Raw genomic sequence first — 18618 nt, forward strand, 5'->3', positions numbered from 1 at the left:
ACTAACGAGGTGGGTGTTGTGAGTGTCAGATCTGGCGCAGTAAGAAAATGAGAGTTGGACTTCTAAGAAGGTATGCTGAAGCAGCAAACACATCTAGCAAGAAGAGGTCCGAAATGAGCTTGTTCAGTGTGCATATGCCTTCCAATTAGGAAATGCTGAAGGCATGGGAAATGCTCATTGGGAAATGCTCATTAGGAAATGCTGAAGGCATGGGAAAGTCCTAAACTCTGATCTGAATGACTCTCCTCAGGGCTTTGGCAAGGAGCCTCTACGTTTGGAATCAGTCTCTCCCAACGGTAGGAATTTGTGCTTTTCCTTTCAAAAGGGCATAACAAGAGCTGCTCCTTTTTTTTTTTTTTTTTTTTTTTTTAGATTAAAAAAAAAGTAGTGGCTACAGGAGGAGATTTTGTCATCCTTCTCTGGATTCAGGTTCAGTTCAGGAATGTAACCTACAACTTTGGGGATAATGTCCTCATCACCAACCTGTAGAGTGCTTGAGACTATTCTAGTTTAACCCTGTCAGACCTGTGCAAAATACCATGGTGATTGTGGAAAACAATCAAGATTTGGGAAAACCCATCAAGATTTGCTGTGCCACATGGCGAGCATACCTCTATTCAGTGGTTATTCAGCGCTCTATTCAACGGCTATATATTCTCCTAAAGAGTTGAAGAGGTTTTGATCTGGGGCAGTTTCTTTAATTTACATTAACACTCAGTGGGCAGAGTATGGAAGTATGCTGGGGAAAAGGATCGTAATTCAGGATTCCTTTTCCTCTTTCCCCCTTATACCTTTCAGATTAGTGCTTTTACTGTTCATTTTAATCCAAGGGAAATTTCAACTTTTGTTGTGCATGATGGCAAAGTTACAGTGGAGAAATGGAGAGTAGTGCCTGGTGGTTAGAGCAGTGAAATGAGAAGTTGCCAGCTTCTCTTCTCTGTAGCTGGAGAGGAAAATGATCTTTGGGCTCCAGAAAAAAAAAAAGAGATGATAATTTTTTAAAATGTTCCTCATTTCTGCTAATTCTGTATTTTATCTGCCTAAGATATTTTTTTATTTTCATTGAATATGGTTGTGGTTGTCATCTTGGAATAACTTCTGTGAGATTTCTGCGATTATCTCTATGTATTGTGCATTTTGATTTTGTGATTGTGATACAACAGGAAATGCAAACAATGATTTATATTTCTTTAATTCATGTTTTCCGTGTAAACTTTTGGGGTATTCTGTTTATAGTGCTCTAAAGATGCAGCCAGGCTGATTTTTGGCCCTGTCATTCTGCAGGCTTCAGTGAAAACATGTCCTCTTAGCTCATGGCTGAAATTTGGCTCAGAGCTTGTCGGCTGCAGACAGTTGCTAAGTGAAACATGGGAGGTGTATCACATATCCAACAGCTCCTAGCTTTATAGCTAGAATTACTAGAAAGTTTTTTGCTTTGTTTTTTAAACCCATGAAAGCCCATAGGAAAAGACCTTTGGAATTTGTAAACATTCCTGTATTTTCAAACAAGGCAGAATTTTAATAGAACGCTATAAGAAAACTCTGTTTTTCTTACATCTTGCATTGATACAACCTATTTGGAGCCAGTAAGACCTCTGAAATTTTCAGATCCACGTGCAGAGTTCTTAACAAATTGCATTGTCAACCATCCCGTTTTCAGGCTCCAGACAGTACAAGTAGTGGGTGTTACCAAGCTGTACTGTAGTGCTGTAATTAGTTGTATGTTTTCTCCCTAGAGAGAAAAAGCAGAACCAGGGAAGCCAAGAACCTTGAAACCTTATGCGAGGCAAGCAGACTGGATTTGCGCCACGGTATCTTAAGAATTACAGGGTATATTTTATAAATCAGTGGTTCTGGTAGTCTGCCTTTATATGGTTGTTTGATAGATGGTTGCTGGCCCAGTATTAATTCAGTCATTCTGGGTGTGATATATTTATTAAAAAGATGATTAAGGATTTCAGGTAAGGATAAAATGACCTTATTAAAATTCAGATGCAGTTGGCTAGTTTTGGGAACAAAATTGTCAATTTTTTCTTGGTAACTGCTTGTTCTTATCACAGAACAGGCTGACCTGCAAAAATGTGCCAAGCAAAAAAGAGATGTCATGGGCCGCATTGAAAACCATTTAGTGACGCTGCATTGTGGCTATACTCCTGGGAGTTTGTTGACAGGCGGATGAAAATCAGGGTCTTAGCATGCAATGGATGGCATAAATGAATGCAATATTGGATTTATGGTATTCTCTCAGGTGCTAATTTCTTCATCATGTCATTTCTTAGGTATTAGTGAGGCTAATTGACCATATTGACAGAATTTTTTGGTGAAGGTTTTTGAGCAGCTGAACAAATCCCAGAACTGGACAGATGAAAGTTGAAGCTGAAAAGGTCAATCTGGAAATAATTTTATAAAAAGTTTTGTAACTGTGAAGATAGTTAACCAGTGAAACAACATCTTGGGTGTAATGGTGGTTTCTTTTCTGCTTGTTAAGACCTTCTTCTAAAAGTTGCTGTAGTGTATTGGCTAGAGCCAGTTAGCTTGGTGCTGACAGTAGAGTTACAGACTACTGAGTTTGTATTAATACTCAGTTATTTCTTAATTAGGTCATATCCTTCCTTTGACATGTAGTGACAGTCTGGATCTACCATGGCCAGTGTAAGTTTTCTGTAGAAAGTAGTAAGTAGCACCATGAAGACTTTGAAAGCTCTTTAGGAATTTAGGCACTTTCTTTTTATTGGTTTCCATTGACAGTTGTGTAGCCAAATGCTGTAGTAAACTTTGAAAATTTCATCCAAAGTATTTGGTTTTGTGATTACTGAAGTCCCAGCTGTGCACAGTGAAGATATGAGTCATTCCCTAGTGATGCTTGACAGTTCCACTGTCTGATGGCCTCGGGCCATCGGTTTGCACTAATGATGGTTTGCGAAGGTAAATAGCCCCCCTCTACGTAAAGGAGGATTTGTTCCTTCTAAAGCATGAGGTGATACTTGGAGAGACTCAGCTGATGCAAGTGAGTTCCTCCTCCTTGTCTCTGTTGTGTCCAGTTGTGCTGGGGTGAGGGAAGTGACTGCTTATTCTAATCCAGAGCTGCCTATTCCCGGGAATAAAGTGTTATCAATTTGAATAGGAGAACAGATATTCTGTACGTGGTGAAATAACATAGCTGTTATACACCCATACATAATGAAACACGTGGATTTTAGTGTATGCTTTTATCTGTTGAACTGTGTAACTCTCTACATTACAGTTTAAAATTCTCAATGGCATGTTCTGTCCTCCCATTTTTGTAGAGATTGAAAAGCTTTGGATAGATTACTGAAAAGAAAGGGGACTTGAGAAAATGAAATGAAACAGAGTGGTCTTAAGAAGATCATTCAGAAACTCTTTTCTCTGTCCTGTCAGAACAGGAGAGCACTCAATGAATTCGAACGTCACAGACAAATTTCAGAACTGGTAAAAGGGAGTGGCTCTTGTATACGGCCTGGACAGTACGCCTGTGAAACTCATTGCTGCAGAAGGCTATTAAGGCCAAGTATATAGCAAACTTAAAAAAGAAATCAGATACTAGCAGAGTTATTACTGATATCCAGAATTATAAAAATTAATGCTATCAAAGTTTGAAAGAGATATTGTGTTTCGAGCTTTGGGGCACAGGGTAATCTCTGTCTGACAGATATCAAGATGAGACTTGTGGGAAGATGATGTCATGTCTATCTTGTAAGGGCTCTTATGCTACAGTCTAAACTTACTATGCTGGCAGTATACAAAAGTATTTGAACCTGTTGTCTGATTGCTTGTATCAATTACTGTACACAAAATCCTTCAAAATGTACATCCGTATCAACAGAAGTGATAGTCATCTAAAACACTGTATTTAACCAAATTAAGTCAGAAGTAAATGCAGCATGGTTGGATATCTCTGTAATTGTGTAGGTGTCAAAATGCTACTGGCTAGTATAAATGGTCTCACACTATACTGACCATATGGGTCTGTTAGGGTGCATTGTGGTTTTTTAAATGCAGTTATTTTTCAGTACAGGTTTTGCTGCTTAGTCTCATTGCTTTATTGGTAAGTCCAGTGTATCACATTTTCTAGACACAAGGTCTTATGCTACTGTTCTTTTTCCAAACAAAGCCACTTCTCAACTAGTGTGTATTCTGCTGTGGAGCAGTCTGGGTGCCACTGGAAATAAAAGCCAAAATGACCTTGCAATTAAAGTTCACTAACTCAGGATATCCAACCAGAAAAAATGAATCCCAAGGCAATTCTTGTATGTGTTTCCCACCCACCTCTTATAACTGGGAAAGGGAGTAAAAGAAAACACACGCAATAATGTGATTATTCTATTCTATTCTATTCTATTCTATTCTACTTCTACTTCTACTTCTACTTCTACTTCTACTTCTACTTCTACTTTTTTTCTGCAGTGTTTTCTGCCGGGTCTTGCAACTGTTCTTTAGTGTAACTTTAGGAATCTATAGAATAATAAGAACTATTATTTTATAAACTTCTGGCAGGATACAAGCATGATGTAGCTGTTTCTCTCAGAGATATAACACCAACATGACATGTGCAGACTTTTGCAAATAAACAGAACTAGATCTAATTCTGAGTGGGAACCAGAACCAGTACCAGAGGAATTAAACTTCAGTTGCTTATCCTGTAAGTAAACACACTGCAGGAAGAAGTTGTCTCAGAACTTAACAACTATTAAAGGAGGGCTCTAAGGGACCAAAGTTGTTTTTATTTTTGCTTACATGAGAGGTTTCATGTGAAATGATGTGTTAGTAGGACTGTGCAGGCTTGCACAGTGAAACGCTAATCTGTGATGTAGACCTTGTCCCAAGTGCTAGGGCCAGGAAAAAGTGGGGAGCTTTAATCTCTTTGCACGTTCAGGTCTGGCAAGAGTAGTTGGAATGGTTTTCAGAGGTGGTGTGGAAGTGTAACTTTATAAAGCAAATGATCTCATTACTTCTCTCCCTGTTCCCTAACCGGTATAATTAATATCCAAATGTTCCCTAAGATTAGTTTTATTTCCTGCCCAGCTAGTTGACAGACACTGCTGAGATTTGAATTCACAGCAGGCGAGAGCAGATGGCTACCTTCGCTAACAGATTACTGCATCAAAGCGTACAAACTGTCCAGCTCTGTCTCAATAAACTTCAACATATGATTTATAAAGTGAACATAATAGAAGAAATCCATGATGCCTATAACGGGAATCATATTACAGCATTACTTAAAGCACTGTGAGAATTGCCTAAGCAGTTATTGTATACTTGTGCTGATCTTCAAATCTTATTAGGCAAGAAAGCATTGCCTGGAAAATTATTTGTCTTCTCTTTGGTATTCCCTCCTCTCATTTAATTTTTATTGAACTAATTAAATTTAAAGGGAGACTTCCAATATGTATAGCTTCTATTGAAGTTCTAGCAAACATATGAATGTGTTCACACTGATTTGATGGTTAATTGTTTGTATGGGAATTTTTACATAAGCAAAAAAGTCGCTGCTAAACCTCTATACCTGGAAGTCCATGATGAAACTACTGTACTCTTAACTAAAAAACAAAACAAAACAAGAGTACTGTTGTTTCAGAAAAAGAAAAGTCATTGCAAAATCATGCATATATATCCAGCACGGCAGAGAAGCTTGATTATTTGGGATGGTAAATTGCAAGTAAAACTTGCCTGGAATGTTGATGAGAAATGCTTCATAAAGGAGGCCAAGGCTTTTTACAGAGTGTAGCAGCTCCAAATGATGGCACAGTATCTTTTAAGAAAGATATGATATTTCTAGCATGTTGCATAATTACTTGCTATGTAAATAAATATGAAATGTGAGGTCCTCTGTGCCTGAAGTCTATTGGTATTGCTGGCGTTATTTTTGAACAGGGTTGGTCTATAATTCCTTCTGGTTTTGTAAGCATTCAGCATATATTTACTCTTCGGGAAGCTCCCATTGCCTTGGGTATTGAAGAATGAGATACAGAGTGATTTATAGCTCTGTGAGATGGAGAGGGAGTCCTGATTCTTGCAAAATCTGGTTTTGTTTCCTGGCGAGTGGTACCATCTCACTGCTTTTCTGCGTTCCCGAGAGCAGTAGTTAAGTCTGCTGAGGTGCCTTGGACAGCAGCTCTGTGCAATTGTTAACCCTCTCTTCTGTCTTTTCTGTCCTCTGATTTGATCTGTTCAGTGCTCTGTTTCCGTCACTTTGTACTTAAGATCTAGGTTTTGCCCTGCTCTCTGTGAACTGTGTCTCTGTGTGAAAGGGAGGGCTGCAATCTCTTGCGTGATACTGGGAGCTAATGGGATTTTCCTGTTAGCATTGTGGAGAGCAGTGGGAATACCACAATGTCACTTCATGGAAAACAGAGGTTGCTTTGCAGCTGTTACAAAGAGCCAGATTAAACTTCCTGTTTTAAAGAATAAGGGGAGGGTTTTTTTTTCATTTTGAAGTTAAAAACTGAAGTTAGGGTAACCTCTGTTTGCCCACCTGAAACATTTCCTCATATAACTAGCTTAATGTATTTCCACATAAAGTAATGTTTTCTTAGGATGTGAAGCAGAGGAGACGCAGAAAAATATTATGTAGCAGCCTAAAGACTGTAGTTACATGTTTCCAAAGATGCTGTTTGTACTCCCTGACTGAATAGTAACTGACCACAGTGAGTATCTGATTTAGCAGTGGTTTTGCTTGCGTTTATACAACTTGCTTAGAGTTGAGTGGTGTCTATTTCTGTCAAATACAAATGCATCTGGGTTTTTTTTGTTGTTGTTTCTATTGTAGACTTGCCCTCAGCAAACTTAAGCAATTACAACATCACCGTGGTGGAAGGAAAAAGCATCACATTGTACTGTGATACTACTGGCGGGCCACCCCCTAATGTGTCCTGGGTGCTCACTAATCTTGTTTCAAACCATGAGGTAAGTTTCATATTCAAATATGTGACAAATCAGAGACGGGAGGTACCTGCAGAAGGATGGAATGAAGGTTCATGTCCAGCTTTAGTTAACTTTTTATTAAAAAGATGAAATAAAAAATTAATGTTGGGATTGCATTTATTTTCCAGTTACTTTCAATCCAGGGTGACTGCAGCAGTGCTTTTGGAGAATGGCAGACATTCGCTCCTTGAGACCCTGATTTGCACTCTTGGTTTTCAGATGTTCACTTGTAAATGAGAGTACTGTAAATTTTTGGAACTAATGTGGTGAATCGGGATACTGAAACACAAGGGCTTTCTTATTATCACTGATACCTGCATACAGAGAATAAATCTAATCTACCCTAATAATGAAAAAAACTTTGTGTCTCTAATTTTATTATATTTTCATACCAGAAGCTTGGTGTGTTGGAATTTTGTTGTAAATATTTTGTGGCTTGTTTAATTTTCCTTCAACAGACAAGAAGCAACAACAGGAAGCTTTGGAAATTGAAGTGAAGGTTTTACTAAAAAGAATGGCAGGGTTTTTTAAATGAAATATGAAGATGTTTCCTCAATAAAATCATCTAGACAGGGGGAATTTTGTTTTCTGAGATCTTTGTATTCTGTGTCCCTACTTTAGGGTGTGTGTGCACTAGAGATAGAATGGTTAAGTTCTTTCTGATGGAAGTGTTGATAAGATCTGCGGCATATATGCAGATCTTCAACATGCAGCTACTGACCTCTTAAATTGCCATTATTTACACAGTGGACAAGACCCTCTGTTATTCACAATTTTATGGCATTGGCTTTCCTACATTCATGATGGTGCAGACTGCCTAAAGCTTCCTGGTCTGTACGAAGTGTGGGATGTGTACTTCCAAAACTGTTCCTGCAATGTGGAAGAGACAGGACCTCTGGGGTCTGATAATCTTTGTACTTTCTTCCTTGAGATCATTACATCGGGCCCATATAGAATTTGACTAGCCTGACTTTCAGCTCTAGTTTTATTTTTAAAATTTTCTCTAATCTGTAAAACTACCCAAAGGCATCAGTCGTCATCAAGAACAAGAAATTAAAACAGTTTGGGGAACGTATGCCAAGTTGTGCTCTTTCTTTTTCTTTTTCTTTTTTTTTTTTCCTTTGAGTTATGAGCCAAAACAAATGTGGGATGCTGTTCAAAAAGTGAGATCACCTCATTTTTTAACCCTCCTATCTTTGAAATGCCATGGTCAGTTTGCTTCAGGCTTTCCAGAAATACTCTGTCCTGGCATAACTTCATCTTGAGGTTTCAGAGGGGCTCTTAATATAGGCTACAACCTTAGCCGTGGAGAACAGTAGTCTTTTCAGTAGCAGAAGAATGAGTGCCTTTTAAACCTCATTTGCCATTCACAACTATCCTTCCCTTTTCTGTGAGTGTTGTTTTTGGTTTCCTTTCTCTCACTTCCATATCTCAGTTTCTGCCTCCCTTTTCTTCACCTCCTATGCTGCTTTTGCCTGTTTTCTCTCTCTTTCCTGTTTTACAAAGAGAGATGTTAACAAAAGTTCGAACTAAACTCTAGTTCTGCAAAGCTAACTGTATGCTCTCAGTTTCTGTGCTGATGTACAATCCGATTGATGTTGGTTAGATTTTTCTTGCTCTATATTTCAGCCCTGAGCCTGCGATTGAGCCCCTCTGCTTTCAGTCCAGCTTTGAGAACTGCTCACCTCTGAGAGTTGCACATAGAGAAATGTGTAATGGGGTGTTTGCTTTTCCACTCACCTACCTAATGTCACACTGAAATCAAAGGGACACTTAAGTGGAGTTAAGGTGTCATCTCAAAATTCTGGTCCCACAGGACTGTATGCAGGAGCGTTCCCGCATGTCCCCGTTGACTGCCACTGAAAGTCACTGTGGTTTTACAGACACAGTGTGTTATCTGTTGGTGTTCTGTGCAGCACTGAAGTGTACATGTACACTAAGAAAAGTACCTCAAAAGTAGTTTTAAAAAATGATCCTAATTATTGTTTATTTTCTGAATGTGTTTTGGTTCCTTTCCTTTTTAGGAAAATAGTCTCACATTGTATGAAAAATTCAAGTATGGAAATAGTAATTATTTGGAGATCATATGAAGGACCTGATTTAAGAAAACAAGAGTCTTTCTTTAACAACTGGCTTTGCTAGCTTTTTTTTTTTTTGTAATTCAGCCCTATTTGCTTTATTCAATGTTGCATAGCTGCATATTCAATACGGCATTTAAGGCTGTAAATGGGCACTGAGCTTTCTAAGAATCATAAGAATCAAGATTTCTAAGAATCATAATTCTTACTTTAATTAGCCTGTGCTTAAACACATAAAACAGTATTTGGGCAGCAGCTTAGTTAGTAGAAGGTATGTAATTTCTTGTGGAAGGTTTCATGAGAAGAAGCAGTTTTCAAGAGAAGTTTCGCTAAGGAGGAGGGAAAAGACAGATTGTTGTCAAGGTGCAGTAGAGCTCAGAAGGCAGCAGGGGAAGAGATGTTAAGCATAAGCGTAAAGGAAAGAGACAAAAGGAAGAGTACAGCAGGGATTGAACAGAATATACGCGGGAAGAAAAAGTTCAAGGGGAGCGGAGACAGGCCATAGAAGTCAGTCATGAAGTGGAAGAGAGGGATGACCAAGGGTATGGGTAGAGAAAAAAACATTTGTGTAGACGGGAAGAAGTATTTAAAAAAAAGGCAGAAACTGAAAGTGAAAGGACAGAAAAATGGTTGAGTTCAGTGTTTGTAGCAGAATTTTTGGAACTTTGAATCCACTGCCACTGATGGTTACAATTGGTTCAGTAGGTGTTTTGTGTCTGTTTGGATAAGACACTAAAGTAAGGCTTTGATTAATTGTGGACTGATACAGCTAAAAGGAAGGGAAAATGAAAAATGCCATTCAGCTGTGGCCAATGATTCCTTTCCTCTCCCTTGTTCTTTATGCTGCGGTTGACACATACGTGTTTTTCTGATCACTTGTAGAGTGACACAAGTAAGAACCCTGCCTCACTAACCATAAAGAACGTTTCATCCATGGACAGCGGACTGTGGATTTCCTGCGTAGCAGAGAACATTGTAGGAGAGGACCAAGCCTCTGCCGAGCTCACGGTATTCTGTACGTACGCAGGCCTCCGTACAGCTCCTGAGGCCAAACCGCATTGGCAGCAACTGTTTTGGGTATAAATATTTTTTGGGCACGCAGGTTATTGAAACAAAAATCCTTAAGGCATGTGAACTATCTACTGCAGTTAATGCTGGGAGTAGCCCAACCAGCAGCTGTTGTATTTATCTTTTTCAGCCCTGTGTTCTGCAAAAAATGTATTTCTAAATGCTTTATCTTCCAGTTATAATGATCTGTAAGTAAAGATCTGAAACCCAAAATACTCAATGGCACTGTCAGTGTGGGAAGGTTTGTAATGGTGTGCGTGTACATACACACTGTCTTAGGAATTAAGAAGTGTGAATGCATCAAAAGACTCATAGAATTAATTGTAAAAGACTAGAAATGTTTAAGTTCTTATTGTCTAAAGCAACAACTGCTTTCTTCAAAACATAACACACTTGCAACATTCGTACTACCAGATGTAAATTTATTTGTCATAGCTTTGAATAATATACTTACTTATCCGGGCCAAGGAAGGGGGAAGGGACGTGTAGAGTAGAGGCACTGGCTTCTTAGATCTAAGCTCCAGCCTGAACTCATTTTATGTGAACTAGACAGCATGTTTTCACAAGTTGCAACCCTCTGTTTAATTGAAGATGGGAATGGAACGCTTTGTAGATGGCAAACTTCGGTCAGCATGTGCTCATGACAGAGTAAACTAGACAAATCACTGTAGATGTAGGTTTGTAGGTTGAAGTCGGGTATATAATAGCTATGGGAAGGGACATAAACTAGAGATGTTTGAACAGTGTAAATGAGATTCTGAGCTTGGCACTGTTGTAAGTGATAGAAGGGAGTATAACTAGATGAAATTGGATGCAGTTAAGAATAAATATCAAGCAAAATTTCCCAATAGTGAAATAATGGGCAAGGTGTTGGAATAATCTCCTGAGGGAAACAGAACAAGTCTGTAAACTTGAAGCATTTAGCAGATTTGAACAAAGAATGAGCAAATGCATAGTAGAAAATTGTCTTTCCCTGACAGAAGAATCCAGGGAATTAAGTCATCTGTTCTGGCTTTGATTCTGTGAAGAAAATAATCTGAAAGTTTGGATTCCTGGCTGAATATATTTCCAGTGCTACTTGCTTTTGGCCAACTTTTAAATATTTTCAATACTGTTGTGTTCCTTCACCACTCCTCTGCACCATTTTTTCAGCGGAGTAAAGCTAAAATGTCTCTCTCCCCCTTCTCAGTGATCCAGTAACTGAACTTCCCACACCTGACAGGGTTTAAGTGATTTAACAGGTGCTCAGTCTAGTTTGTTTTGTTTCTTTCTAAAGAACGGCTTCATTTCAGTTGTGAGCATAGTACCCTAGGCAGAGCAGGTGGGTTCCTGTGTAAGTATCCTCCAAATAGGTATCATTCCTACTAATAACATACTGTTGTACTGACGAATGAAAAATACTTCCCTGATAACTTTGTGGGGAGGGAGGGAAGGGAGGAAAGACATGTTCAGAATGTTCTGATGTTCTGCACTCTTTTTTCCAATATAGTTGCACCAAATATCACGTTTATTGAATCTCCAACCCCGGATCACCACTGGTGTATTCCATTCACTGTGAAAGGGAACCCTAAGCCCACATTGCAGTGGTTCTATGAAGGGGCTATACTGAATGAGTCTGAATACATCTGTACTAAAATACATGTTATCAATCAAAGTGAATACCATGGCTGCCTTCAGCTGGACAATCCTACCCACCTGAATAATGGTGCTTATACCTTACTGGCAAAGAATGAATACGGAGAGGATGAAAAACGGGTTGATGCTCATTTCATGTCAGTGCCTGGAGATGGTGAGTATAATTTTTTTTTTATGTTAGGAATTGCAGATTGATGAGACTGTGGAGACAGTGTTCCTGGCCAATTTAACTCTTTTGGAGGAAGCTTCTCATATGCTTCCTCCCCCCCGCCCCGAATGAATGTCTTCAAGATCAGTTGTAAAATAATGTTTTTCTTGTTTATTGCTTCTCAAGGGAGGCCATGCTAGTGCTCTGTAAATCTTCCCTTTGGGTTACCATCCTCAGTGCCAGCTGAGGCTAGTAAAAAGTTGCTGTTTCTGAAGTGTTTTCTCAAGCCTCAGTTCTGATCTTGGAAAGCACTGGGTGACCTCTGTAAGCTTTCTGCACTGCATAGGAATGCAACTAGGCAGTGTATCCAAGGACATGGGGGATGCCTATGTAGCATCTAGTACCTTGTTGCAAAATCAATAGTGCAATCCCGTGAGTTGATGATAATATGTTTTTTAGGACACAAGAGGGAGCTGGAGAGAAAACAAGTAACCCAGAGGCAAGGTGGACAAGGTCTTAGGTCCTCACGGGCATTTCGATGTCCAAATCCCATTCATTTCAGTGGAGGTTGGGCACTTACAAGCCTAGCAATATCCATGCTCAATATGGTTGCTGTTAAATATATGCATCTTCAGTTGCTCTAAAGGCTCCGCCTAAGCCCTTCTAAATGTTATGTGAGCAGGCTCAAGGTAGACTAACTCATTGAACTGCAGGGACTGCTGTACGTGATTGATGTTTACCATGGTTTGATCTTTTCCCATGTCTTCAAAACCATATGTGAAGTGACTGTAAGAGTAAGACGGCATACATGTAAACATATTGCTGTATGTGGAAAAAACTGGGCCTTGCACAGCTGGAGTGGAAATAAAGGCATGTCTTTGCGCAAATAATTGCACAGTCATATCTGAAAATATGAGCATGTGTGTACCTTTGGCTTTTTAGCCATGGAATATAAATAGCTGCCTTCTTTTTTGAAACAGCAATGTGCAGTGCTAATGTTATCTGGCAGAAAAAAAAGTGAATATTTAAATTCTCTTTCCTACATTGCAGGCTACAGGCAGTAAAAATATGGTCTGTATTTAACATTTTGCCCCATCAGCTCAGTCTGCTGTAGGGAATGGCAGGTTTTTTGCTTTCCCACCCTTAGAAGGAGAAGGCGAAGAGCTGATACAACCAGGCTTTATTTACTCCTGCTGTCCTTAGTGCTCCTCTCTTCTTTTTTCTCTGGAGTTCTTCCTTAAATAGACTCATTACAGAAACATGCCACAATTTCAGCTACTGGCATCCTCTAATACTGCATTATAACAGTTCAGTAAAGCAGTTCACCACCTATGTGTTCTGTGTACAATGGAAGTTCTTTTACACCCTGATTATTACACCCTGGCTTCATTTTCTTAACAAAATAACAGTTCCTCTAATACATTTAGGTGAATTTATCATTTTTTGTCTTTGATCCAAATCCCTTTTACTATTCTATTTTTCCTTTATGTTTCTCCCCTGTACATTGAAAATTTCCCAGTTGTGGCCTTTTAAATCAGTAAATAGAACTGTAAGTATCCTCCAAATTAGAAAGACAGCATTATTTGTTTGTTTCATCCTCTGTATACTCATAAGGAATATAAGTCTCCCAAGATAATCTGTGCTGTGTTCTTTAGGCATTTCCCAAGCTCTGTGGTGGATTAAGCATTACAAAAAGAGTATAGAGGAAACTGGACTATGTGTAGGCTATGTATAGACAGGATGTAACTGCATTAGAAATCAGTTCAAGCATAGTGGATGGCACCAAACCAGTCTTAAAAATTAACAACAGGGGAAATTGCTTATCTACTTAGCGTCCTCAATATTGTTTTTGTTTGTGGGGCTTTTTCCTATAAGAATCATGGCACTGAGCTTTAGAAAACGTCACAACATTGTTGTCTCCTCCACTGAAGCTGGCATAAAAGCAAATGTTAAAAAACTAGAATCCTCTGTGCATTGTATTACAATTTTTGTTTTAAACTATTACTATTTAAAGCACTGTCAGGCTTTTTCAAACCCTTAAAAGGCTTTTTCAGTGCTATCGTTACTGTGTAGTTTCTTCTTTTGGCCCACATATTGTACAGTGAAGCATAAAGATTAAGGCCTACGCCCTGGTATTATGTTCATTTCCATGCCTTCATGACCGAATTAAATAGCAGCCCTGATGTTTCATGGGGTGGGGTATACTCACTGAGCTTTAAACTGAGTCTCTGGTTATTGCATCACTTACGGGCAAATGCTCTGAAGGTAAAAACAAAAGAAAATTAAAAAAAACCCCTCACCTCTAATCCATACGTCTATCCAAATTAAATACAACTTAGTCTGAAGCATGTTCTTTCATCAACAGTGTAATACTCCACTTTCAAAGTTGCATCAAAGATGATGAAGTCATGATTTGTGCTAAGATGCTCTCAACCTCTAGCATGCTACTTGCAGAACATTTTTCACTGGTCTGAGGATGCAGGCATAAAGGAGAGGAAAGCATGTACCACAGTGGGATTTGGATTGAGTTAATGATAACACAGTTAATGTTGTAAATTAAGACTTTGTTTTAAATACGAAGGCTTGGAAGAATAAATTTCATATTCTATTAGATAGATTTTTAACTAGCTTTAATCTGCTAAGTTCTTGACTTGATTATTTGAGACTACACTGCAGCCAACAATAAGCAAGAAATGTTCATGTTTTATTCTGGAACCTGTTCTCATGGTTCATCCAAAACAGCTAATGAATGTGGGAGAGATTTTTACAAATAATAAGTATTTTTAATTAAGCTTATTCATCTACCAGCTCTCTACTCTCAAATTCAGCTGAAGGAATCCAAGTCACATAGTATCTTGTCAAAGTAAAAGACTATGTTAAATACGCTTTAGAAGTAGCATCTTGCTTGTGCGGCATAACAACATGGGGCTGTTTTGCAGAAGTATTTTTTTGGATTGAGTCTTTTGCTGCTGCTTTATTTTGAAAATGTCAATTTTATAAAGAAAGAAGCAAGCAAACCAAGTGTAGTTGATGTAGCTTGTAAAGGTGAGTGAATAGGATAAGTCTCTTAATAGTTTATTTACACAACAACCTTTTCTAACAGGGACCAAAACAACAATGCTGTTCTGTGTTTGCCTTAAAAATACTTGTGTGTAAACATGCAGAATTACTGTGGTGAAGTTTAATGTTAAAATAGCTTCAACTTGTGTTTTGATGATTGAGTAGATAAGTTTTTATGTAGGGAATACTAAATAGAAATCTGGGTTTCGTCCAGCACTTTGATTTTTGCAACTTTATTTGAAGTGAAGTATTTAATTATATAAAAGATATTTGAATGGGGTTGATGACTTCCTAGTTTGTATCCCTGGCAGGAGTTTGAGGTTAAACTAATCAGATTACTTTATCCCAATTCCAGTAAACAGTAACAAAAATGTTAACTCAGGAATGAAGGCCAGGGAATTTTTTTGTTGCTTTTTTTCCCTTCATATTACAGAAGGTAAATTAGAAATACTGTCTTTCAGCAGGTGGATGTTTTATACTGGTGAAACAGAACCCATGGACTTTTATGGACAGAAAACCCCCGTCAGAAGTTGCTTGAGGACAGATAGTACACGCTTTCTTCACTTGTTATTTATTTCTGCAGATTGACATGACAGTTCTCATGGGGTCTATTAACCTGTATCTCTGGATACTAGAATATCTTCAAATGCATTAAGAAATAAACCTAATTATCTGCTGCCATTCTGCAAATAGGTTGCAACTCTGTTTAGTATTTTCAGCACAGATTCTCACACTGTTGACCTAAGCAGAAACAATGGTGTTCTGGTCATACTTCATAGTGGCTTTAGGCCTGTGTCAAGCCACTGCTATGGATTTACTATATAGTACTATAAACAGAATTATGCTTTTTAAAGTTTGATTCATCTTTAGAGATTTTGACTATCTGTTAATTTTATTTCCAAACCAACAAAAAGAAAGAGTAAAGGTATGGAAGAGATGATTAGGAGCCTACTACATAAGCTATGCTATAAATACATTATAGACCAGAATGAACGGGTATGTTGAAATACAACACAAGTATCTTTCAAAGCGTGAATAGTCTAATAGTACACTAATTTCAGTGGGCGTTCTGTGCACTATACTCACATATGTGCTCAGCTTTACATATGTGCAGTAATTAGAAAAAGCTGCAAACTGGAACTAGTAGAATTTAGAAAAGTGTAGACTAGACGGGTATCCATTTGCTTGTGTCAAGGCTGGCTTCCGAGACATTTGACTCTTTTGGTAAGAGTTCTGTCTGTGTATCAGCTGTGCAACTGGCTTCTTGGAAGCATCCTTTTACAGAGCGAATGAAATGGTGCTGCCTTCGTCATTGCTACCTCTAGCCCTTAATTTGCCAGCTCACAGCTAAACCGGTTTGCTCTCATGGTGATTTAATAGCAAAATCTTTTGACCAGGTAAAAGTCAGTGATTGTTAATGCTCACTGAAGTCTGCTTCCACTTAAGGCCAGGGAGATTTTTACCATTGATTTTTCAACAGGAATAGTTATTGTTGCACTTATTCCAGATACACATTAACAGCGGAAAGCAGAATTTTGCCCAGTTGGGAAATACGCCTGCTTTTGCCAGGGCTAGTGCCCTGTGCCTTAGCTGTTTCACATGAAGCAAAATACTAACTTTTGGGATAGCTCTAAAATGGTTGTGAATGTAATCTGATAAATAGATACTGCAATATGTTCATGTGTAGGTACTGATCATTGCTATTGCAAATAACATGTCAACTCTTAAAAAAATTCGTAAAGAAACTCTTATTCTTCCAGCATTTGAAATCTATTTACCAAGGCTTTTTCTTTTTTTTTTTTCTCTTCTCCATGTACAGGTAGTGGCCCAATTGTGGATCCAGACGTTTATGGTATATATTCAATTTCCTTTTTCTTTTCTTTTAATGATAGAAATGAAGGAACTGAAACCATTAAAAGATTGAATGTCAGGCTCAGTTAAATTGAAATGGCACATATTATAGCAATTCTAAAAGGTACTTTGTATTTTTGGTCCTTCTCTTGCCTTATATTATTTATGATAAATGAAGGCAATATGACGGTTTACTTACTCTGCTGCTTTTAATTCACATTAGGAGAAGCATAAATCCACTGCTGCGAATGGTTGCAGTTGATCCTGTAGGATGACAGCTGTCTGATGTAGCTCACAGGCATGAGATTTTGTGAACCTTTTGGAGGCATTTCTTGGAGGAAAGAGAGTTCATGATTTCTCCTTACATAACTTAATTTATTTTTTCAGGGATGATTCCATACTTGCTTTGCCTCCAAAAATGTACCCCTAAATCCCACTTAAAAATGAGGTTGGCACAAGTAAGTTTTCCTGTAGGCAATTTATTTTGCTCTGTCCGCTCATTTGTACCTTCCCTTAATCTCTCTTGCATAAGCAGACCATCAACTCAGTGATATCTGAGTGTGTGCCAGAAGATTTGATGACACAGTGTTCACATTAGTTTTTTAATTAGGCGAAATATTTTGGTCTGTACCCAGTGAAAGCCAGTGTGCACTAGAATAGAAGCTGCAGAATGAAAAGCAACTGGCCAGTTTTACATAATATACATAGTATACTTCTGATGAGTAGGAAAGTCCATCCTAACCAACATACCCAAACACCCTTTAGCTTCCAGCAGAAGCTGGATCCTGTTTGGAGTACTTTTTATTTGGATGAAAAGGCCCATGACTCAAGTTTCCTTAAGCTGATTTAAATGTTATTGCTTTGATTCCATTCCATGTCATTAAACTTTAGCAAATGTGCAATTGAAGCATCAATTTGGCTTTAAGTGCTTAGAAATATTAAACGATAGCTTCCCCTCCCTCTCTTTCCAAATTCTTATCTTTTTGGGGGGCTGGGGGGTGGGAAGGTTGGTGATGGTTTGCACAATTTCTTATATGTGTTGTGTTGTATAAGCTGTATGCATGAAGATTTTGATTCTGAGCTGTTTATCAAGGTCCTGATGCCTGTATATGGCTTTAACCATCTGAGTGCTGTGCTTCGATTGACTTGGGTAGGTTTCTGCTGAGATGTGCGCTTCGAGTTGCGCTAGCAGATCACAGCCTGCAAGACCTAGTCCTGATGAAAGGAGCCTTCCTTTTTGTTCCTGGCTTTTCTTTCTCCTGTTTGAAACTGCTGTCTTTGATCTTTGTTTCAGTGACTCAGTGCTTGCTTTGAGAAACACTTTGTAGTCCAAAGTGTTTCCCTAATTATTCCAAATTCACAAGTCCAGTTAGTGAGGTGAATAAATGAGGCCAGCTGGAAAGTCTAGGAACTGATACACTTCCTCAGAGAACCACTGCCTGCACGGCTGATGGTGGGACCCCTGGGATGAGCTCCCCCTAGAGACTGAGCCATTTTCATGACTTTTTTTCAGGCTGCTCTATGTCTATGCTAACCTGTTTACCCAAAACTTAGATTGTATTGGAAGGGAGATTTAAAGCACGCACCCCCTCCTGCAGTCTTCCCTTTAAAATGCATTTTTCAGAGCCCCATGCTAATCGTGTTGCAAATGTGCCGCGTGTAACGGGTAAAGATGGCGGCAGAGGATTTGATCCTGCTGGGCACTGGGACTAGCTGTGTCTCTGTCAGTCTGTTGGCTACGGGTAAAGTTAATGGGAGCTGCAAGGTACTTCCCTGCAAGTACTGGGGTGCCGCAGGGCCGGGGCTGCCCATGGGGGTCCATCAGGGCAGGGCCTG

General features: G+C 38.8%; 1 protein-coding gene across 1 annotated transcript in view; it reads left to right on the forward strand.

Annotated features, from left to right (window-relative positions):
• NTRK2 (neurotrophic tyrosine kinase, receptor, type 2) overlaps positions 1-16783 on the forward strand; it is a gene marked incomplete at both ends in the record, with an annotated part of 33898 nt that extends 17115 nt beyond the window's left edge. The window contains 4 exons of the mRNA XM_009581385.1: positions 6788-6924; positions 9903-10035; positions 11578-11877; positions 16751-16783. Of these exons, the coding sequence (XP_009579680.1) occupies positions 6788-6924; positions 9903-10035; positions 11578-11877; positions 16751-16783 (603 nt within the window). The remainder of the gene's footprint in view (positions 1-6787; positions 6925-9902; positions 10036-11577; positions 11878-16750) is intronic.
• Positions 16784-18618: the final 1835 nt, after the last annotated feature.

Source organism: Fulmarus glacialis, unplaced genomic scaffold (genome assembly GCF_000690835.1).
Source record: "Fulmarus glacialis isolate BGI_N327 unplaced genomic scaffold, ASM69083v1 scaffold47257, whole genome shotgun sequence".
Taxonomy (NCBI): Eukaryota; Metazoa; Chordata; class Aves; order Procellariiformes; family Procellariidae; genus Fulmarus; species Fulmarus glacialis.